Source organism: Vipera berus (genome assembly GCF_964194415.1).
Source record: "Vipera berus genome assembly, chromosome: 4".
In the NCBI taxonomy this organism is placed as follows: domain Eukaryota; kingdom Metazoa; phylum Chordata; class Lepidosauria; order Squamata; family Viperidae; genus Vipera; species Vipera berus.
Genome location: NC_138206.1, coordinates 3,058,242 through 3,081,839, shown reverse-complemented (window position 1 = coordinate 3,081,839; position 23,598 = coordinate 3,058,242). Strand labels below are relative to the sequence as shown.

Sequence of the window (23,598 nt, the reverse complement as noted above, 5' to 3'; positions counted from 1 at the left end):
CTTTTCCCCCATTGGCTTTGCTTGTCAGAAGGTACCCCAAAGGGGATCACCTGACCCGCCCACCCCTGGGACACTGCGACCGTCATAAATACGAGTCAGTTGCCAAGCATCTCAATTTTGATCATCAGAATTGAGCTGGGAGGGACCTTGGAGGTCTTCTAGTCCACCCCCCCTGTACTATTTCAGAGAAGTGGCTGTCTGGTCTCTTCTTAAAAACCTCCAGTGTTGGAGCACCCACAATTTCTGGTGGCAAGCTGTTCCACTGGTTAAATTGTCCTCACTGTTAGGAAGTTTCTCCTTAATTCCAGGTTGCTTCTCTCTTTGTTCAATTTCAAACCATTGTTTCTTCTTCTGGTGCTTTGGAGAATAACGTGACCCCCCCTCTTCCTTCTGGCAGCCCCTCAAATATTGGGAAGGCTGCTATCATGTCCCCCCTAGTCCTTCTTTTTGCCTAGACCGGCCTATACCCAAATCCTGCAACCGTTCTTTATATGTTTGTGTCTCCGGGCCCTTAATCCTCTTCGTTGCTCTTCTCTGCACTTTTTCCAGAGTCTCAGCATCATTTTTCTAATGTGGTGACCAAAACTGGATCCAGCGTTCCAGGTGTGGCCTTACTAAGTCTTTATAAAGCGGGGCTAATACTTCACGTGATTTTGATTCTCTGTTTATACATCCAAGAACTGTACTGGCTTTTTTCGGCTAATACAGAAAAAAAGGGAGGCATAAGGGACGCCGCGACGGTCACAAGTGTGGAAAGCAGTCCTAAGTCCCTTTTTTTTCTTCCCCAGCGCCGTTGTAACTTCGAGCGGTCACTAAATGAAGCGTTGCAAGTTGGGGACTTACTGTATGCAACCTGTGAACAGAAAACTCTCCTAGGGCTAGAGATTGGAACTCTGCAGAAATGGTATAGGGTTTCCTGCCTGAGCAGGGGGTTGGACTAGATGACCTCCAAGGCCCCTTCCAACTTTATTATTATTATTATTATTATTATTATTATTATTATTATTATTATTATTATTATTATTATTATTATTATTATTATTATTATTATTATTATTATTATTATTATTATTACCTGGGCTCTGCCTCGACCTTCTTAAGCACCTGGGCATGCACCAGCTTTGGCCTCAGGGACCTCCTGCCTGGCGTGCTGAGTGTGCCAGGATCCCCACAGTTCTTCACACATGTCTGTCATGTGCGTGCACACCCACACACATGCCTGCTTCTGGACTTCTGGTTTTTTTTAGCAACCCACTGCAAATGGAGGGGGGTTGGCTGCCAGCACTGGTTCTCGTCTTTCTTTGAGCTTTGTAGCTGCCCACTGACCAACTCACCCCTGGGGCTGCAACCAGATTCCTTACATTCTTGCACCGAGCAGCTGCAGAAAGCAGCAATCTACTTCATGCTGACCTATAGGAAGATTGCAGGCAGTCCTCGACTTACAACTGTTGGTTTAGTTAGTGCAGGGGTAGGCCACCTTGGCTCTTTTAGGACTCGTGGACTTCAGCTCCCAGAATTCCTGAGCCAGCCATGCTGAGGGGAAAGGGAAAGGTTTCCAAGCTGAGCCATGCTGGCTCAGGAATTCTGGGAGTTGAAGTCCGCAAGTCACGAAGGGACCATAGTTCCCTCATGCTGGCTGAGGAATTCTGGGAGTTGAAGTCCACGAGTCATGAAGGGGCCAAAGTTTCCACATGCTGGCTCAGGAATTCTGGGAGTTGAAGTCCACGAGTCATGAAGGGGCCATAGTTCCCTCATGCTGGCTCAGGAATTCTGGGAGTTGAAGTCCACGACTCATGAAGGGGCCATATTTTTCCCCATGCTGGCTGAGGGATTCTGGGAGTTGAAGTCCACCAGTCATGAAGGGGCCATAGTTCCCCCATGCTGGCTGAGGGATTCTGGGAGTTGAAGTCCACCAGTCATGAAGGGGCCATAGTTTCCCCATGCTGGTTCAGGAATTCTGGGAGTTGAAGTCCACCAGTCATGAAGGGGCCATAGTTCCCCCATGCTGGCTCAGGAATTCTGGGAGTTGAAGTCCACGAGTCATGAAGGGGCCATAGTTCCCCCATGCTGGCTGAGGAATTCTGGGAGTTGAAGTCCACCAGTCATGAAGGGGCCATAGTTCTCCCATGCTGGTTCAGGAATTCTGGGAGTTGAAGTCCACGAGTCATGAAGGGGCCAAAGTTTCTCTCAGACTGGCTCAGGAATTCTGGGAGTTGAAGTCATGAAGTCATGAAGGGGCCATAGTTTCCCCCATGCTGGCTCAGGAACTGTAGGAGTTGAAATCCACAATTCATAAAAGAGCCAAGGTTGCTTACCCCTAGTTTAGTGACTGAAGTTACAATGGCACTGAAAAATGGCTGTTTGTCACCCTTATGACCGTTGCAGCATTCCTGTGGTGACGTGATCAAAATTGGCAACTGACTCATATTTATGACGGTTGCAGTGTCCTGGGGTCACATAATCCCCTTTTGTGACCTTCCGACAAGCCCACTCAATGGGGAAGTGAGATTCCCTTAACAACCATGTTACTGTCTTAACAACTGCAGGGATTCCCTTAATTCTGCGCTGGCTTATAGTCATAAGTCAAAGACTGTTGGTACAGGTCATCCACAACGTAGACTACGATTGATCCTAGAATTTATGTTGCTAAGCAAGACCGTTGTTCAGTGAATTGGACCCCATTTTGTGATCTTTCCTGCTGCTGCTGTTTCGTAATTCACTGCCGTTGTCAAGGTAGTAGTAACACGGTTGTTAAGTGAGTCTGCCTTCCCCGTTGACTTTTCTTGTCAGAAGGTCGCAAAAGGGGATCACGTCATAAATATGAGCCGGTTGTGAAGCTTCTGTATTTTGATCACTTGACCCTGGGAATGCTGCAACAGTCGTTAGTATGAAAAATGGTCATAATTCACCTTTTTCAGCGCCGTTGTAACTTTGAATGGTCACCAGTGCTTTTTTTGTAAAAGAAAAAGGTGCCGGAACTCAGACATGCCATACAACCCACCTTGCCTACCCTACAAGGTTCCATCCAAAAAAGGTGCCGGAACTCCGTTCTGAGCGTTCTATGAGAAAAAAAGCCCTGATGGTGACTAAACGAACTTTTGCAAGCTGAGGAAGACCTGTGGTAATAATAATAATAATAATAATAATAATAATAATAATAATAATAATAATAATAATAATAATAATAATAATAATAATAATAATAATAATAATAATAATATAAAGTTGGAAGGGACCTTGGAGGTCATCTAGTCCAACCCCCTGCTCAGGCAGGAAACCCTATACCATTTCAGGCAAATGGCTGTCCAGTCTCTTCTTAAAAACCTCTCTCTCGTCCTCGCTAGTTCTCACACACAAAACAGGAATCTTGCAGGTGCAGGAAGATACACGTACAGAAACCCAGTTTTTGCAACCTGGTCGTCGTCCTTGGGCAACTAAAGAGCCAGGATCCTTAACCAGGATTGCAAGTCACTAACTCCTCTTTGGGGCGGCCAAAGAGAATACAGAACAAAACTGAAAAACCGCTCAGATCTTTTGAATGTTGGGTGTGGGTGTTGATTAACGAGGCGACTCCTTGACGAGAGCGAGAGAGTCCCCCCTGCGGGCTCAGAACTCTGCAGCATCCTTGGAAGAGCCATGTGAGAATGGCCCGATCTTGTAGGAACACTGTAGGGAGAAGAAAGTTGAGAGGCTTCCGTTGAGTCACCCCCAAAACATGTTTGAACTTAGGCAGGCCTGTGTATTCCAAACTTTCAAAGCTTTGCAAGGCACAGATAGTCCTTGACTTACAAAGAGTGCAGAGGAGAGCCACAAAGAGGATTAGTGGGACTGGAGGCTAAAACATATAAGGAACGGTTGCTGGAATTGGGGATATCTAGTTTAATGATGAGAAGGAGGAGGGGGGACAGGATAGCAGGCTTCCAGTATCTCAGGGGCTGCCCCAAAGAAGAGGGAGTCAAGCTATTCTCCAAAGCACCTGAAGGCGGGACAAGAAGCGAAGAATGGAAACTCGTCAAGGAGAGAAGCAACCTGGAACTAAGGAGAAACTTCCTGACAGTTAGAACAATGAACCAGGGGAACCACCTGCCTCCAGAAGCGGTGAATGCTCCATCACTGGAAGTTTTTAAGAAGAGACTGAGCAGCCATTTGTCTGAAATGGGATAGGGTTTCCTGCCTGAGCAGGGGGTTGGACTAGATGACCTCCAAGGTACCTTCCATTATCATCATCGTCGTCGTCGTTGTCATCGTCATCATCATTATTCCACTCAAAGTTACAAAGGAACTGAAAAAAGTCACTTCTGGATGTTTTTCACACTTATGACTGTCGCAGCATCCTGAAGGTCCCATGATCAAAATTCAGGCAATTGGCAACTGACTCATCTTTATGACGGGTTATGGGATTCCCCTTTTGCGACCTTCTGACAAACAAAAGTCAAAAGGGAAGCCAGATTCATTTAATGACCGCGTTACTAAACTGACATGCGTAGCAATTCACTTAACAAGTGTTGGAAGAAAGGTTGTAAAGTGGGGCAGAACTCACTTAGCAATGGTCTCATTTAGTGACTGAAATTTCAGCCTGAAGTGTGGTCGTAAGTCAGGGGCTACCTGTATCTTCGACAGCGCTGGCAATTTTAGGCAATGCTGTTGGGGAGTTGCGTTTTTCCAACTTTCGCTGACCTGACATGGTCATGATGGTTGGTGAGACGCTTGAGGTGGCTTTTACACAGATAGTCCTCAACTTACAACCACAATTGAGCACAGAATCACGGTCATTAAGTTGTTAATCGGATCCCCGTGTGACTGTCCCCAGTTCAATGATCTTTTGGGCGTTGGCCGTTAAGTGAATCCATTGTCTATAAATTTCCAGCCAAAAACTTTGTAAATTGTGGCGATGTGACCATCTCACGTGGAACAGACATGTGAGAATTGCAGCATTTTTGTGAGGAACTCCAGGGTGCAAAAAGGCTGAGAGAGTTTGAGTGAGTCACCACAAAATTTGGTTGAACTCAGCTGGGCCCGTGGAGTCCAAAGCGGGAGAAGAGAAATTAAATGTGATCTTAGTCATAATTCCCGCTGCGGATTCCAGAGCCAAATTGGGCTGACAGATCAAAATTCCCCCTTTGGATTTTGTTTCCTGAACCGGATCCAGGTGCAGGTCTCACCTGATCGTGAATAAGGCACTCTCTGCAACAGAGTGAATTGCAATTTTATTTCATGTGTCCTTACATCTAAGCCCAGTCCCCAGAAAGAGACAATTTACAATGCAGGCGGTCCTTGATTTACAACCACAATATGGGCAGGAACTTCCGTTGCTAAGCGAGGCCATTGTTATATTTATATATATTTATATTTATTAAATTTTAATACCGCCCTTCTCCCGAAGGACTCAGGGCGGTGTACAGGGCAATAAATCTCAAAATATACATACAAAAGTTAAAAAGAATTAAATAATTATGCCCAATATAAAACAATGATTAAAAAAATGTTAAAACCAAATCCAAACTCCAACCCCATCAGACCAGGCCGGATTGTTCAAATAAGAGGATCCCACCCCAATTTTATGACCTTATTGGCTGCAGTCCTTAAGTGAACCACCACAGTTGTTAAGCAAATTGCATAGTTGTTAAGCACATCTGGCTTCCCCCATTGGCTTTGCTAGTTGGAAGCTGGGACTTTGTACAGTATCACTCAAGAGAGTCCGTTCATCAGTATTTGAGGGGCTCCCCCAAAGAAATGGGGATCAACCTCTTCTCCAAAGCACCAGAAGGCAGGACGAGAAACAACGGATGGAAACTAATGAAAGAGAGAAGCAACCTGGAACTAAGGAGAAACTTCCTAACAGTGAGGACAATTAACCAGCGGAACAACCTGCCACCGGAAGTTGTAGGTCTTCATCACTGGAGGTTTTTAAGAAGAGACTGGACAGCCAGCTGTTTGAGATGGTATAGGTCCTCCTGCTTGAGCAGAGGGTTGGACTAGAAGACCTCCAAGGTCCCTTCCAGCTCTGATTCTGATTCATCAGTTTCAAACATTACTGAAGCCCAACATTACCATAGTTTGTAAGCATATATGTAAGCATAGTTTGTAAGTAGATATATAGGTAGGTAAGTGGTAGGGTAGATGATAGATAGATAGATAGATAGATAGATAGATAGATAGATAGATAGATAGATAGATAGATAGATGATAGATAGATAGATAGATAGATAGATAGATAGATAGATAGATAGATAGATAGATATGGATGACATAGATAGATAAATGATAGATAGATAGATAGATGATAGATAGATAGATAGATAGATAGATAGATAGATAGATAGATAGATAGATAGATAGATAGATAGATAGATAGATAGATGATAGATGAGAAATGAGAGAGAAGGAAAGGTGATAGAGAGATAAATGATAGATATAGATGATAGATAGATAGATGAGAGAGAGAAGGAAAGAAAATAGAGAGAAATGATATAGATGAGAGATGAGAGAGAGAGAAGGAAAGAAGATAGAGAGATAAATGATAGATAGATGACAGAAAGAAAAGGAAAGATGATAGAGAAATGATATAGATATAAATAGATGATAGATAGATAGATAGATAGATAGATAGATAGATAGATAGATAGATAGATAGATAGATAGATGATAGATAAATAAATAGATGATAGATAAGAGATGAGAGATGAGAGAGAGAAGGAAAGATGATAAATGATAGAGATAGATATGTAGATATAGATAGATGATAGATATAGATAGATAATAAATAATAGAGAGATTTTATATATATAGGTAAAGGTAAAGGTTCCCCCGCACGTGCGTGCTAGTCGTTTCCGACTCTAGGGGCCGGTGCTCATCTCCGTTTCAAAGCCGAAGAGCCAGCGCTTGTCCGAGGACGTCTCCGTGGTCATGTGGCCGGCATGACTAGGCGCCAAAGGCGCACAGAACGCTGTTCCCTTCCCACCGGAGTGGTCCCTATTTTTCTACTTGCATTTTTTACGTGCTTTCGAACTGCTAGGTTGGCAGAAGCTGGGACGAGTAACAGGCGCTCACTCTGCTACGCGGCACTCGGGATTCGACCCGCCAAACTGCCGACCTTCTGATCGACAAGCTCAGCGTCCTAACCCACTGAGCCATATATATGTAGAGAGAGAGATAATAAGCAGAATAGACTACCTAGAACCAAAACCTTAGCACTGATTTATGGCTGGGTTTACTCAGGCAAGATCTCTGGGTGCCATTAGACCCCCCCCCTTTTCCCCAGAATGCAAGACAGAGCCCCCCCCCGTCCCTTCCTCAGATGAGACGGCCATCGAAACATCCATCTGCTCCTTGTGATGGACATTTTGATGCTTCTTTGCTCGCCCGAGATTTTCCTTACCTCTCCTCTTTCTGCTTCCTGCAGGTACTACAGTCCAGATGGGGAGACGGATCCGAGAAGTACGTGCCTCCCTTGTCTGGCTGCCCCCGGAGGGGTGCCCGGATGTCACGGTGAGAGCAAAGCAGGGGAGGGGGCTGCCTGTCCGTTCAAACAAGGGCTTGTCCGTGCCCTGAGCACATGAAGCTCCGCGGGGCGTCATCGCTGTGTACCCCAAGAACTAGCCCTTTCAAGTGTACACGGTCCTCCGCCAGCCTTGAGCCCCCTTTTACGAACCTTCTTGCCATGGTTGCTAAGCGAGTAACTGCGAGCCACCACACGGTCGGCTCACCACAAGGAAGCGTTCCTGGGATTTCAAGGAAGGGGAGACGTTGCAGCAGGTCTTGGGAACCTCTTGAGACAGGGAGTGGCCCATGGATGTCCTGCCACATTCTGCTCCTGGCATTGCCTCTTCTTGGTTTTCCAGATGTTGCCGTCGTCCCCACTCGTTTCTCCACTCTCCCCTTCGCAAAGAGTCGGCAGGTATCGCCGGCGGTCCTCGGCTTACGACGGTCCCCAAACGAACGGTCGTAAGTCGAGGACTGCCTGTGTGCCGTTGCACCCACCGCTGACCTCTTCCGCTCTTCTTCTCCCGACCCTTTTTCCCCTCCGAAGGCTCCAGAAAGCGTCCCGCTCGCCTGAGCCGAAACGCCGAGGCCCCTCCGCGACGAGGCGAGAAAATGGCGCTGAACGGCACCCGGGATGGGAAGCCGGAGGACAGCGCCACGCAATACGCGGTGCTGGCCATCGTCCCGGTTTTCTGCATCATGGGCTTGCTCGGCATCCTCTTCTGCAACTTGCTGATGAAAAAGGGCTACCACTGCACGGCCCAGAAGGAGACGGACGAGGAGGCGGCCAAATCGGACAGAACCGGTGAGCGGGATACGGCCTGTGTGGCGCGCGAACGCTTTTCCTGCAGCCCTGGCTATGCCGGATAGGTCTCTCGACCTCCTTCGGCGCTCTGCACGTGCTTTGCAGCAGTGGCCTCTCTTCGGATGGCTCAAGGTCGAGTGGTGAGGGGCTTGGACGCCCTTTTCACAGAACCTCCCAAGCTGGGTATCCCCGCTCTAGACATCTAGAACCATAGAGCCCTAGGGCTGGAAGGGACCTTGGAGGTCTTCTAGTGCAACCCTCTGCTCAAGGCAGAAGACTTAGACCAGGAGTGTCCAGCTTTGGCAACTTTTAAGACTTGTGGACTTCAACTCCCAGAATTCTTCAGCCAGCCATGCTGGCTGAAGAATTCTGGGAATTGAAGTCCACAAGTCTTAAAAGTGGCCACATTTGGACTAGATAGTGCCTAATTATCAGAGAGAGAGCCATAGCTGGCTGAGGAATAGGTAGAACATAGCTGGCTGGGGAATTCTGGGAGATGGAAGTCCACAGTTTCTAAAATGGCCGAAGTTGGACGTCTCCGCCTTATGCCGTAGTCACGAGCTGTTTATTTTCCCTACCTAGATATAGAACTGGGTTGTTCTCCCTGCTGATTCTCATGACGGGCGTAAACTGCCCACTGCAGAAATCCCTTGGTTGAAGTTGCAGTCTCGCCGAATCTAAAAATTCACATTTATTTCCCCATCCTGCTGCATGGTGTGAGCAGCAAAGACCGACGGAGCAAAATTAGCTTGAGTCCCGAATGCCACAAAACTCTTGGGTATCTTTTGAGGATTCAGACGTGAGCGCGCCTGAGGCTTGGCAGAGTCGCACAGCTGACCCTGTGGAACTGCAGGCTCAGCTCTAGGTTAGCTTTCCCTGGCCAACTACAGTCCAGATGTCCAGCTTCTGAAAGCCTATTGGTGCCGGATAAGAAACGGATGCAGCAATAGCGCCGTCTCCTGTCTCTAAAGTACAATGTCAGTAGTCCTTAACTGTCTGTTTAGTGACTGTTCGAAGTTAGAACGGCGCCAAATAAAATGGCTCACGTGCCTAAGGCAGAACTAGAACTCAGTGTTTCCTAGCGATTGGCTCAAAGTTAGCCAGCCGGTTTTCATGTCTAAAGCAGAACTAGAACTCACTACTATCGCCTGGTGATTGGCCCAAAGTCACCCACCCAACTTTTGTGCCTAAGGCGGGACTAGAACTCACCGTCTCCTGGTGATTGGCCAAAAGTCACCCAACTGTTTTTTGTGCCTAAGGTGGGACTACTACTCACCACCTCCTGGTGATTGGCCCAAAGTCACCCAGTTGGCTTTTGTGCCTAAGGCGGGACTAGAACTCACCATCTCCTGGTGATTGGCATAAAGTCACCCAGTTGGCTTTCATGCCTAAGGCAGGACTAGAACTCACCGCCTCCTGCGGAGTGGCCCAAAGTCACCCAGTTGGCTTTCATGCCTAAAGCGGGACTAGAACTCACCGTCTCCTGGTGATTGGCCAAAAGTCACCAAGATGGCTTTAATGCCTGAGGCAGGACTAGAACTCACCGTCTCCTGGTGATTGGCCAAAAACCACCCAACTGTTTTTTGTGCCTAAGGCAGGACTAGAACTCACTGTCTCCTGGTGATTGGCCCAGAGTCACCCAGTTGGCTTTCGTGCCTAAATCGGGATTAGAACCCATAGCCTCCTGATTCCTAGCCCGATGCCTTCACCCCCTAGACCAAACTAGTTTTCCAAAACCAGGGCTCTAACCGTGAACTTCCTTGTTTTAGGGAACAGTTCGAGCTATAAGACGGAAGACGTGAACGAGGACACCATCGGGGTCCTGGTGCGGCTGATCACCGAGAAAAAAGGTGGGGGCTCTTTTCGGAGGAAGCCTTCCCTGTCCTGTCCATCAGATCCAGGGTGTGTTTGTGGGTCCTGTCGATGTTGTCAGTCGCTCTTCAGGAGGACCAGTTTGTTGCGTTAGTTTCAAGGAATAACGAAGAAGCAGCCTTTGAGAACCAAGAGTAAGGAGACCCCGGGGTAGGCAACCTCGGCTCTTTTATGACTCATGGACTTCAAGTCCCAGAATTCCTGAGTCAGCCATGCTGAGGGGAAAGTGAGAGGTTTCCAAGCTGATCCATGTTGGCTCAGGAATTCTGGGACTTGAAGTCCACAAGTCACAAAAGAGCCAAGGTTGCCTAGCCCTGATTTAGGCCTAGGCTGCTTTATGACTCGTGGACTTCAACTCCCAGAATTCCTGAGCCAGCCATGCTGAGGGGAAAGTGAGAGGTTTCCAAGCTGAGCCATGCTGGCTCAGGAATTCTGGGAGTTGAAGTCCATGAGTCATAAAAGAGCCGAGGTTGCCCCAGACCCACAACAGATACGAATGCCCTGCCTTGTTTGTAGCGTTTGACTTCTGCTTTGGCATCACAAGTGGGGTGTGTGTGTGTGTGTACAGGTAGTCCTCAACACACGACCACAAATGAGCCCAAAATCCATGTTGCTGAGAAATTTACGTCAGTTCTGTCCCGTTTTACAACTTTTCTTGCCACGTTTCTTAAGCGAATCACTGCAAGTAACCCGGTTGTTAAGTGAATCTGGCTTCCGCGTTGACTTTGCTCCTCAAGTTGCGAAAAGGAATCACCTGACCCCTGGGACACTGCAACCGTCATAAATGTGAGTTGCCAAGCATCTGAATGTAAATCGCCTGACCCCGGGGGTGCCGTTGTAACTTTGAACTAAATGAACTGTGTGTGAAGGAAGCATAGATGGAAGCTGCAGCCGTGTGACTGAAGCCGCCTCAAGGGATCAAAATTCGGACACTTGGCAACTGGTAGGTATTGCACTGTCCCGGGATCGTGTGATCCCCTTTTGCGATCTTCCCAGCCAACTTCCCACAAGCAACGTCATGGAGGAAGCCAGACTATTCGCTTAACAAACAATGTAAATTGTAACAACAACAACAACAATAATGTTGGAAGGGACCTTGGAGGTCATCTAGTCCAACCCCCTGCTCAGGCAGGAAACCCGATAGTACCATTTCAGACGTAGCTTTAAAAACTTCCAGTGTTGGAGCATTCGCAGCTTCTGGAGGCAGGCTGTAAAATGGAGCGCAACCCGCTTAAAAACTGCCTTGCTTAGCAGTGGAAATTTTGGGCTCAGGTGTGGTCGTAAGTCGAGGACTTCCTGTTTATGTTAGCATCCAAGCAGGATATTGGGAAGAGCCATCAGAGAAAAATAAAGGTAGCTTCAGGTTGAACTCAGCCCCTAAAAACTGTCCTTGGGAGGTTTTCTGGGTGCATCGTGGATTTTGTTTGTCATTGCTGTCTTCCAGGTTTATATGTGTGTGTGCATTTCTGTGTGTGTGTGTGTGTGTGTGTGTGTGTGTGTGTGTGTGTGTGTGTTTGTGTGTGCAGATTTGCAATAGATGTCCCACCGAAGCGCTGGATGGTTTAAGCCACCCTCCAGAAATCTGATTTTTTTTTCTTTACCGTGCCGTGGAGATGTCATAACTTTCCTCGCTCGCTTTCATTTCCTCGGCACCATTGTTAAAAACCTGATTTTCCCCCAAATTTCTTGCCGACAGAAAATGCAGCCGTCCTGGAAGAGATGCTGAAAGAATACCACAACAAGCAACTCGCCCAGCCGATTTACAAGCCTGTGAACAAGTAGGTGACCCACTTTCCTTCTATCTGGTGCAAAAATCTCTTCTCTTTTTGCAGCCTTTCTGCTCCACAAAGTTGGAAGGTTTTCAACAGGAAGGCTGTGCTGGAAGAGACTTTGATCACAAAGATTTTGGGGCAATTTTAGCCAGTTTGGCTAGGGGTTAAGGTGCTGGCCTAAAAACCAGGAGACAGTGAGTTCTAGTCCCGTCTTAAGCGTGAAAAGCAGCTGGGTGACTTTGGGCCAATCACCAGGAGACGGTGAGTTCTGCTTTAGGCATGAAAGCCAACTGGGTGATTATGGGCCACTCAGCAGGAGGCGGTGAGTTCTAGTCCTGCCTTAGGCATGAAAGCCAGCTAGGTGATTATGGGCCAATCACCAGGAGACGGTGAGTTCTAGTCCCGCCTTAGGCATGAAAGCCAACTGGGTGACTTTGGGCCAATCACCAGGAGACGGTGAGTTCTAGTCCTGCTTTAGGCATGAAAGCCAACTGGGTGACTTTGGGCCAATCACCAGGAGACGGTGAGTTCTAGTCCTGCTTTAGGCATGAAAGCCAACTGGGTGACTTTGGGCCACTCAGCAGGAGGCGGTGAGTTCTAGTCCTGCCTTAGGCACGAAAGGCAGCTGGGTGACCTTCAGCCAGTCTCTTGTCGGCCCAATGCACCTCCCGGTGTCGTTTGTGCTGATGAAAATAGGAAAGAATATTTGCCACCTTGAATTAAATAATAAAGGCAGGATAAAAATCTAATAAATAAATAATGCATTATAAACAATTATATATATAATAGTTATTATATATGATGGTTCCCTATTAGCAGAAGACGGAAAGCTTTAATCTGGCGTCTTTTTCTGCTGTTTGGGGTCTGGTGGATTGTGCAAATCACAGCCTTGTAGGGGGTTGTGGGTGTCCGGGGTGTTTGTTTGTGTCAAAAGGCGCCATGGTAGCTGCCGTGATGCCCTCAAAACCCTGAGCCTTTTTTAGGCATGTCCCAAGCGCCATTTTAAGACTTTTGAACCCGTGAATCTTCTTAACGGGCTTATTTCTGGGCCCAGCTGGTGTCCATGGTGGTGCAGCGGTTAGAATGTGGCATTGCAGGCAAACTCTGCATTCCCACTGCCGGCAGTTCGATCCTGACCGACTCGACTCAGCATTACGTCCTTCTGAGGTCGCCAAAACGGGAACCCAGATTGTTGGGGGCAAGAGGCCGACTCCGTAAGCCGGTTAGAGAGAGCTGGAAAGCACTAGAAAGCGGTATATAAGTCTTAAGGGCTATGGCTATGGCTGAATTATTATTATTTTTTGTGCAAAGCCACTTGAATCATCGCACGGGGATTTGAACCCCAGTTTTCCCGGCTCAGGAAATCTGGTTCCTCGATCGCCTTTCCCCGAACACTGTATCCCATCCTTCTGAGTCCAGGGTTAAGGATGATGGGCTTTGAAACCCAACCAAGCCGAGCCAATCCAGCTCCTGCTAAGACCGTCCTAGCCAGTCTCCGACTGCCTCCTTTTTCTCTTGGTCCCCCCAAATGACGGTCATTTCTTCCCCCGCCCTGCCCAGGTTGCATCTCCTGCCCCAGATTCCGCACATTTGCCAGCATCAGCACCACCTCCACACCATCCAGGGCCTGGCCGTCCGCTCGGGCCCCAGCTGCACCCGCTGCAGCCAGAAGAAGTGGCCGGAGATGCTACGGTCCACCGAAGCCGTGTCCACGACCATCCTGCCTGGCAGCCACGCCCTGAAACACCCCCGGCCAGGAGAAATCACCATTCTTTCCGTGGGCAGGTAAGGCCCAAGGTGCACCTTTGAACGACTTGCCAGCCCAGTGTAGGATTCAGCCTCCTCTCTGCTGTTTATTTATTAACAACAACAAAAACAAACACAAGTTGCTAGTCCTTAAGAGGTCAAACTCTTACTACTTCTATGCCTAGAAGGAGGAACAAGAGAAATAGGATACAGGTAGTCCTCGACTAACGATCACAATGGAGCTCAAACTTTCTGTCGCTACGTGGGACCGTTTTTAACTGAATTTTGCCCCATTTTACGTCCTTTCTCGCCACAGTTGTTAAGTGGATCGCTTTGACGATTAGGTTATTAACATGGTTGTTAGGTGAATCCGGCTTCCCCATTGACCTTGCTGGTCAGAAGGTGGCAAAAAGGGGTCATATGTCCCTGGGACACCGCAGCCGTCATAAATATGAGTCAGTTGCCAAGGTGCCTAAATTTCGATTCCATCACCGTGGGGACGCTGCAGCCGGCGTTAAGCATGAAAAACGGCCATAAGTCACTTTTCTCAATGCCACATGAGTGTCAGGACCCACCCCAAACCACGTCTTAGGAAGACATAAACTCTTGGAGTCAGGATTTTAGTCCAAAAGAAATCTTTACTATGACGTGCTCGGTTGTAGGAAATGAGACAGGGCTTAATATTTCCACGATGTAAACCCTTATAAAGAGTTCCCGGTTTAACCCCCCTTAATCCCCATTTGGTCAGTCCCCCCCATCCTTCCTCTCGTATCATCCATCTCGTGGGAAAGAGGAAGTTAGGACCCTTTTGTTTAATGCTGTCTACCGTGACAAAAACCAGATGCTAACCCCCCCTTTTGTTTCCCCAGTTCAAAAGGCTTCTCCTTTCCTTTGAAATGCCTATTGCCGGTTCAATACACATCTATCCTCTTCTCTTCGGGAGATGACAGAATCCATGGGATAATGTTTGAAACATTCCATTTATGAATATGATATAAATGGATTCTGACAGTCCGCTCTCCTTAGAAGAAAGATGTGTCCATCTGTAGGGGGAGAAAAGAAAAGAGAAGAAAAAATAACATGTGTAAATGTTAACTCGGTTTGTTTGGATATTCTGTATGAAATCTCTTAAGCAGCTTTGGTGCTTTAACGTGGTGTTTGCTGACCCATTCATTTTCTGAGGAGGGGAGGTGTTTCCAAGCCACTAGATATTGAGTTGTTCCATGATGTCTCCTGGAATCCAGAATTTCCTTCACCTCGAAATGTTGTTCTCCTTCCACCATGATGGGGGGTGGTGGTGGTGGAATTTTTGTTCGTAGGGGAGATTGTTGTTCTCTCTTTATTAGACTGCAGTGAAAGATTGGGTGTATTCGTCTAAGATTTTTAGGTAGTTCTAATTCAACTGTTACTGGGTTTATGATTCTTTTAATTGGAAAAGGTCCAATGTATTTTGGTCCTAGTTTTTTACAGGGTTGGAGAGACTTAAGGTATTTTGTAGACAGATATACCATCTCTCCCACCTTGAACGGTGTGGGATCAGATCTTTTCTTGTCTGCCTGTGTCTTGTGTGCTAATCTAGCCTCTGTTAATGCTTTTCTGACAATAGGCCAGGTGTATTGTAACTGAGCAATCCATTCCTTTAGTTCTGGAATTACCGGTTCTTTTGGGGTTAGATCAGGTATGGGGTTGAAGCTCTGGCCTGTGGCTACTTGAAAAGGAGTGTAACCTGTGCTGGAGTGAATTGTGTTGTTATATGCCACTTCTGCGAAAGGCAGCAGGTCTGTCCAATTGTTCTGCTGAAAATGTACATAACATCTTAAATATTGTTCAAGTACAGAGTTAGCCTTTTCTGCTTGCCCATTACCCTGAGGGTGATGACTAGATGTCAGTCCTTGGGTGGTTCCTAACAGAGATAAAAATTCCTTCCAGAATGCTGAGGTAAATTGCACCCCCCTGTCAGATATGATGCGTAGTGGTGCTCCATGCAATCTGTAAATATGTTGTACAAAAAGTTTTGCTAATGTTTTTGCAGTAGGAATTTTTGGGCAAGGTATGAAATGGACTTGCTTAGAGAACAGATCAGTAACAGTCCAGATAACGGTGTTTCCGTTGCTTTCTGGTAGTTCCACAATAAAATCCATGGCTATTTCTTTCCATGGGGCTGAGGGATTCGCCACTGGTTGTAACAGTCCTGGCGATTTCCCTTGTAACCTCTTGGCCATTGCGCAAATTTGACAGCTACCCACATAGCTTTCTATGTCCTTTTTCATAGATGGCCACCAAAATTGCCTTTTAGTTAAGTGTAAGGTTTTTACAAAGCCAAAGTGTCCTGCTGATTTTGTATCATGGCACAGTTGCATGAAATTGATTCTCTGTGTGGCAGGTATATATAGCTTCTCCCCCACCCACGGCAGTCCATCTTTAATTGTGCACACATGTTTATTTTTCTGGAACCATTCATCACTTTCCAAAGATTTCCTGAATTCTATTCCAGTTTGGCTATCTACCTTCGGTTTCATTTTTTCTTGTGCCCTGGTGGTGACTGGTGCTGCCAGTTGTTGTTCCGGTACAAGTGGTTTAAAGTCAGTAACTCTTGTGCTGTTATATTGGGGCATGCGGGATAATGCATCTGCCAGGAAGTTCTTTCCCCCCGGTAAGTGTTTGAGAGTGAAATTGAATCGGTGAAAGTGTTGGGACCAGCGGGCTTGCTTAGGAGTGAGCTTCCTGGGCGTTTTTAATGCTTCTAAATTTTTGTGGTCAGTCCAGACTTGGAAAGGTATTTTATTTCCTTCCAAAAATTGACGCCAAGTTAATAATGACCACCTTAATGAGAATGCTTCCTTCTCCCATATTGGCCATCGTTGTTCAGTTTCTGTAAGTTTCCTGGATGTATATGCGCAAGGTTGCAACGCCCCCTCATCATTTTCTTGTAGTAATACGGCTCCGACTGCTACGTCGCTCGCATCTGCCTGTATTACAAAAGGTTTGTTGGGATCTGGGTGTTTAAGTACAGGTTCCGCAGAAAAGAGTCTCTTTAGCCTCTCAAATGCTGCTTGACATTCCATTGACCATTTCAGAGGCTGGCTGGGTTTCACGGGTGACCCCCCCTTCGTTTTCAACAAATTTGTGAGGGGCATGGCTATTTGGCCAAATGCAGGGATGAATTGGCGGTAGAAATTTGCAAACCCCAGGAAACTTTGCAATTGCTTCCGTGTGCGGGGGGGTGCCCACTCTAGTACTGCCCTGACCTTCTCTGGGTCCATTTCGATGCCCTCTGGGGATATGCGATATCCCAGGTAGTCGATTTTTTCCTTATGAAATTCACACTTCGATAATTTAGCATATAAATGGGCAGCTCGCAATTTCTTCAGGACTGCTCTGACTAGTTTGATATGTTCCTCTTTGGTTTCTGTGAAGATAAGGATGTCATCGAGGTAAACCAGGACCCCCTTATATAGGTGCTCTCTCAGTACGTCATTAATTAATTGCATAAAGACTGCGGGGGCCCCTTGCAGTCCAAATGGCAATACTTTGAATTGATAGCACCCCATTGGGCAGTTGAATGCAGTTTTCCATTCGTCTCCTTCCTTAATCCTAATACGGTAGTATGCTTCCCTCAGGTCTAGTTTGGTAAAAATCTTTCCTTTCGATAGGTGGGATAGCATATCCTTCATTAGGGGAAGGGGGTATAGATTACATTCACTAATTGTATTTAGGTTCCGGTAATCCACAACCAAACGAAAGGAACCATCCTTCTTCTCCCTGAACAGAACCGGGGCGGCTACTTTGGGTTTGGCGGGCTCAATAAATCCTCTTTCTAAGTTTTTCTTTATGAATCTTTCCATTTCTGCCATTTCCCTTGGGCTCATGGCATACATCCTGGGTTTTGGGAGTTTTGCCCCAGGTTTGAATTCTATGGTGCAGTCTGTGGGGCGGTGGGGGGGGAGCTCATCTGCTCTTTCCTCACTGAAAACCTCAGCCAGGTCCCTGTATTCCTCCGGTATCTCTGTTAGCCCCTTCTCTTCCCCCACTGCTGCTTTTTCCTCCCTCTGGGTTGGGGGGGTGTTTGGGGGTTTTACGTTTTCCTGTTCCCCTTTTGGGAAGTTGAGTTCTGCAGTCCTCCAGTTTATCCCGGGGTTCCATTTCTTCAGCCATTCTAGTCCTAAAATCATTGGGCATGCCATGCCTGGGGCCACTATAAATGTTATGTCTTCCTCATGGGACCCCAGGGACATGTGGAGTGGTAGAGTGGCTAGGGTAGCTGGTCCCCCCCCTGCTATAGACCCGTCTAATTGACTGAAGGAGATTGGTTGTTTTAGCCTCCTCACTGGGATGCTCAGTTCCTCCACCAGCGTTGGGCTGATGAGGCAGCGGATGCAGCCAGAGTCTATCAGAGCTTTTATTTCATTGGCTTTTGGTGCAGAGGAAGCTAATATAGTTACTGTCTTAAGTATGGGTGGAAGAGGTCCACTTACCAAAGGTTCTCCCTCTGAGCTGTCTTCCGAGGTGTCCACCGCCCCTGCAGTGTAGGCCGGAGTCCAATCCCAGGTTTTGGCAGAAATTGTGGACTCTACAGCCTCTGTCCCCTTCATGGAAGATTCTTTTGGGTTGCCTTGAGACTTCCCCAGCTTTTTGGAAGATGGTGCCTCTGTTTTGCGTGGAGGGGCTTTCGAACGACATTCTGCAGCACGGTGGCCCTCTCTCCCGCAATTGAAACATCCCTTTGATTTTTTAGCCGTGGCCGGTGGGTTTTCCCCCTCACGTGTTTGCTCGAGTGGCGGGCGGCCCCATGGTTTTCCTCTGCGTTGTCTTTTCAATAGGTCTATTTCCACTTCCTCTGCCAGGACATACCAGTCATCGAGATGGTAGGGGTCTCCCCGAGGCAGGCAAGCGTCATACAGGTCGTAGTTTAGACCGTCTTTGAAATGGCTGAGGAGGATGTCTTCTGGCCAGTTCAGCTTGCTGGCAATGGCTCGGAATTCTTGGGTATATTCGGCCACTGTTCTCCTGCCCTGCCTCACCGTCTTGATTCTCTCCCGGGCCTTCCGGTCAGCCAAAGGGTCCTCAAATCGTCGCCTCAAGGATGACATGAATCGGTTGAAGTCGTTGAGTTCTGGGGCGTTGGAGTCATGCAGGTTCACCACCCAGTCTGCGGCCGTCCCGTCCAGGGCAGATTGCACAATTCGGATGCGTGTTTTGTCACTGGGGATGTCCCGTCCGTACTCTTCCATGTAGCTGAGGACTTGGGTTAGGAAAAATCCCAGTCGTGATGGCTCCCCCTTGAATTTTGCTTCCAGGGGTGGGAATCTTTGGCTGGATCGTTGTCTGCGCCGCGGAGTGTATCGCTCCTCATCTCGATCCCCATCTGTGGGTCTGGGGGGTGGGTACCGCTGAGTCAGCGGCTCCTGTTCCATTGGACAGCCCTGGGGTTTCAGGTGTTGGGTCCCTTCCGTTACCCCTCCAGTTGCGACCCCAGGTGTTGTGGTTTCCAGCTCTCTCCTCCCTTAGTGAGCTCAGGGTTGTTTTCATCAAGTCAATAGCTTTTTCCAGAATCCGCTCTTCCTCACTGGCGTGCAGGGAGTTCTCCATCTCTTGTTTCCATTCCGGTTGGTGGTCGCTCCGTCTCAGGGTCACTTCTCTCGAAGCCTTTTTCCACTCACTTTTCCTTCCAACGCCCAGCGACCACCGGGGTTTTTGTTCGTGCTGCTCCGCCGTTTCCTCCCAGGAGGAATATGATGCCTCAGTTTCCCAATGTTTCTGGGAGTTCGGCTGGGGGGAAGGCTCCTTCTCCGTGGGGCTTTCTTCCCTTCTTGCTTCATCGTCAGACATCATATTTATTTGCAAAATCCCCCGGTAAGGTTCTTCTTCCCGGGTTGACTTTCGTTGCAAGCCCTGTCTAATGTCAGGACCCACCCCAAACCACGTCTTAGGAAGACATAAACTCTTGGAGTCAGGATTTTAGTCCAAAAGAAATCTTTACTATGACGTGCTCGGTTGTAGGAAATGAGACAGGGCTTAATATTTCCACGATGTAAACCCTTATAAAGAGTTCCCGGTTTAACCCCCCTTAATCCCCATTTGGTCAGTCCCCCCCATCCTTCCTCTCATATCATCCATCTCGTGGGAAAGAGGAAGTTAGGACCCTTTTGTTTAATGCTGTCTACCGTGACAAAAACCAGATGCTAACCCCCCCTTTTGTTTCCCCAGTTCAAAAGGCTTCTCCTTTCCTTTGAAATGCCTATTGCCGGTTCAATACACATCTATCCTCTTCTCTTCGGGAGATGACAGAATCCATGGGATAATGTTTGAAACATTCCATTTATGAATATGATATAAATGGTCACTAAATTAAATCCCTGTAAGTCAAGAACTCCCTGTACAAGCCAGGAGCTGAGCGTCCAAATTTCGATCGTGCAACTACTTGCGAAGACGCCGCAATAGTCGTGTGAGGAACTGGAGATAAGTTGGGTTTGTTTGAGTTCCGTTGTAACTTCCAACAGTCACTAAATGAATCCTTGTAAGTCAAGGAGCACCGGTACAAACTGTACAAATTTTAATCAAGCGACGACTGGGACGATGCCACAGTCGTCAGTGTGAGGACCGGGGTGTTGTTTTTTTCTCCCCCAGTGCCATTGTAAACTTCAGTCGCTAAACGGATCGTTGTAAGTCGAGGCCTACCTGCAATGGGCAAAAATTGCAAGATGCCTTCAGCTTCTGCGTCCGGATTGCAACTCCACGGGGCCTCTTGTTTTTCCCCACAGGTTCCGCGTGGCCCGTATCCCCGAGCAGAGACCCAACCCCACCGAACTGAAGACCATCTCCGAGGGGGTGGGGGAGGCCCAGCCCAGTGAGCCCCCCGCCGCCTCCCTCGCCCCAGAGCAAAAGCTGCTGGCCAGCAATGGGGGGAAACCGAAACGGCCCACCGGGGCAGAGAGTCAGCAAGAGGTAAGTCGGCGGGGTCTCTGCAACTGCTGAGGGAATTCCAGGGGGGGAGGGGGGAAGACCGTGAGAGATCGAGGAAGCGAGCCAGTCTGGGTTCGTCTTCCCAGGGCTACCAGCCAGGAGATCCAGGACTGAGCAAAGATCGATAAAAGAGAATATTTGCAGGTCAGGGAGGAACTGTGGGGTGCTGGGTGCCCTCTGAGTTTGGCGGTTTCGCTTGCAGACGTTTCGCGACCCAACTAGGTAACGTCATCAGAAGTAGAAGAGAGTGGGGTTTGCAGAGAGGAGGAGGAGGAGGACAATGGAGTCCTTAAAGCTCTCTGAGCTGGTTTGTTTTCTTGCAGATGTTTCATGACCCAACTAGGGAACATCATCAGTGCTAGAAGGGAGGTGGGTCTGTGGAGAAGAGGAGGAGGAGGAGGAGGAGGAGGAGGAGGAGGAGGAGGAGGAAGACGACTGTGAGGGTCCTTGGTGCTCTCTGAGCTGGGTTGTTTTTTTGCAGACATTTCATGACCCAACTAGGGAACCTCATCAGTGCTAAAAGGAAGGGTGGATTGTGGAGAGGAGGAGGAGGAGGAGGAGGAGGAGGAGGAGGAGGAGGAGGAGGAGGAGGAGGAGGAGGAGGAGGAGGAGGAGGAAAAGTCACTGTGGGGTCAGTGCTCTCTGAGCTTGGCGGTTTTCTTACAGTTGTTTCATTACCAAACTAGGTAACATCATCACGGCTAGAAAGGAGGGGATTACAGGGAGGAGGAGGAGGAGGAGGAGGAGGAGGAGGAGGAGGAGGAGGAGGAGGAGGAGGAGGAGGAGGAGGAGGAGGAGGAGGAGGAGGAGATAACAATAACTGGGGTCCTTGGTGCTCTCTGAGCTTGGTGGTATTCTTGCAGACCTTTCATGACCCAACTAGGGAACCTCATCAGTGCTAGAAGGGAGTGGGATTGGCACTCTCTTTACACACAAGTGGCTTCCTTGCAGAGAGTAAATCTTACTCCTTCTTTTGTCCTGATGATGGCAATTTAATCCTCCAATCTCCTCCCTCCCTTGCAGGTTGTCATTTGACTGCCCCGCTCGGCCGAGAAGGAGGAGCAACACAACATTTGTGGACGCTGCGCGTCAGGAGCGCCTTCCCGCCTGCTGCGCATGGACTGGGCATTGGCGAAGGTGGCGGCTGGCCGGCTTTTCTCCCTGCTCCTTGGACCCCGTTTGGGTGGGACTCTGCTGAGGTGGGGGGGCAGCTCCAGAGGACCCTCCCAGCTTGCAAAGAGACTTGAAAGGACCAAAGGTTTTGGAGATGATGGCCGGAGGAGCCCCTTTGCTTACGTTTTCCTTTTGCACGGCTCAGAGGCAGCTCCGTGACGCGCCACCCAGGCCGGGTAGGACGAGAAAGAAAAAAACCTCTTCTTATTGCGGCCCAGGACTTAGTGGAACTGTAGGCACCTCCGTCACGTTGACCTGTTGGCCGTGTGGACACATCCATGTCATTTCCTGGGCAACCCTACGGAGGTTGGACCCGGTTGCGGTTTCCGTTTCTCCCCCCCCCCATGTTTCCTTGTCCTCCCCATTTAGCCACACCCCCTGGGATTTCCTGATGGTCTCCCATCCAGCCCCCAAACTCTTTCTGAAATTGTTGAGCATCTGAACACAGTTGTGCTGAGGAGGCTGATGGTGATGATGTGTGCCTGTGCTTGTGCGCGTGATATACGTGCCTTCCTCCACTTGAATGAGGAGGGAAGACACCTTTGAGTGTGTGTGTGTGTGTGTGTGTGTTTGTGTGTGTGTAGAGAAAGAGAGAAGGAAGGAAGGAAGGAAGGAAGGAAGGAAGGAAGGAAGGAAGGAAAAGAGAAAGAGAGGAAAGAAGAAAGAAAGAAAGAAAGAAAGAAAGAAAGAAAGAAAGAAAGAAAGAAAGAAAGAAAGAAAGAAAGAAAGAAAGAAAGAAAGAAAGAAAGAAAGAAAGAAAAAGAAAGAAAGAAAGCTCTAACACTGGAGGTTTTTAAGAAGAGACTGGACAGCCACTTGCCTGAAATGGTATACGGTTTCCTGCCTGAGCAGGGGGTTGGACTAGATGACCTCCAAGGTCCCTTCCAACTTATTATTATTATTATTAAGAAAGAAAGAAAGAAAGAAAGAAAGAAAGAAAGAAAGAAAGAAAGAAAGAAAGAAAGAAAGAAAAAGAGAAAAAAGAAAAAAGAAAGAAAGAAGGAAAGAAAGAAAGGAAAGAAAAGAAAGAAAGAAAGAAAGAAAGAAAGAAAGAAAGAAAGAAAGAAAGAAAGAAAGAAAGAGAAACAATATATACAGGTAGCCCTTGACTTACAACTGTTCATTTAGCGATCCTTTGACCGTTACAACAGCTCTGGAAAAAGTGACTTATGACCGTTTTTCAGTTGTGATCCTTCTTGTAGCATCCTTCCTGATCACATGGTCAAAATTCGGAGGCTTGGCAACCGACTCGTACTTAATGACGGTCGCTGTGTCCTCCGGTCACGTGATCCTCTTTTGCGACTTAGTAACCCTATTACTAACCAAGTGTCATTCCCATCGATTTTTTAAAAAGTTTTTGGTTTTCTCGTGATTTTTTTTCCCCCTACATATTATTTATGCGGGCAAAGCCAGGTGGAGGCACCTGGCCTGCCCCACCCGGCGGGCCCCTCCCCGTTTTGTCCCCGGGTTTATTTATTGCCCACCCTTCGTGGCGTGACGTTCAAGAACGGGCCTTACCGGAAGTTTCATTTCTATACGTTGATGAATAAAAAACCAGAAAACAGATCCAGGGCTGGTGGCTGCCCCAGCTTTGTCGGGGCTGGGGCTGGGGTGGGGGGGCGAGGGTTGGAGAGGAAGTGTTAAACAGACAACTCTCTCAAGCTTTGCTCACACTCACCCACACTCCTGTCTCGACTACTGCAATGCTCTCCATACACGGGGCTGCCCTTGAAAACTACGTGTCAAGCTTCCGACGGAGGAACTCTTCAGAGAACTCAGCGGCAC

At 48.0% G+C, this 23,598-nt stretch overlaps 1 protein-coding gene across 1 annotated transcript in view; it reads left to right on the top strand.

Annotated features, from left to right (window-relative positions):
• Window positions 1-20,768, top strand: part of RELT (RELT TNF receptor) — a gene marked incomplete at both ends in the record, with an annotated part of 31,021 nt that extends 10,253 nt beyond the window's left edge. Inside the window, 7 exons of the mRNA XM_081326767.1 lie at window positions 7,403-7,488; window positions 8,030-8,287; window positions 10,057-10,137; window positions 11,856-11,937; window positions 13,492-13,716; window positions 20,439-20,622; window positions 20,727-20,768. Coding sequence (XP_081182893.1) covers window positions 7,403-7,488; window positions 8,030-8,287; window positions 10,057-10,137; window positions 11,856-11,937; window positions 13,492-13,716; window positions 20,439-20,622; window positions 20,727-20,768 — 958 coding nt within the window. The remainder of the gene's footprint in view (window positions 1-7,402; window positions 7,489-8,029; window positions 8,288-10,056; window positions 10,138-11,855; window positions 11,938-13,491; window positions 13,717-20,438; window positions 20,623-20,726) is intronic.
• Between the last annotated feature and the right edge of the window lie 2,830 nt (window positions 20,769-23,598).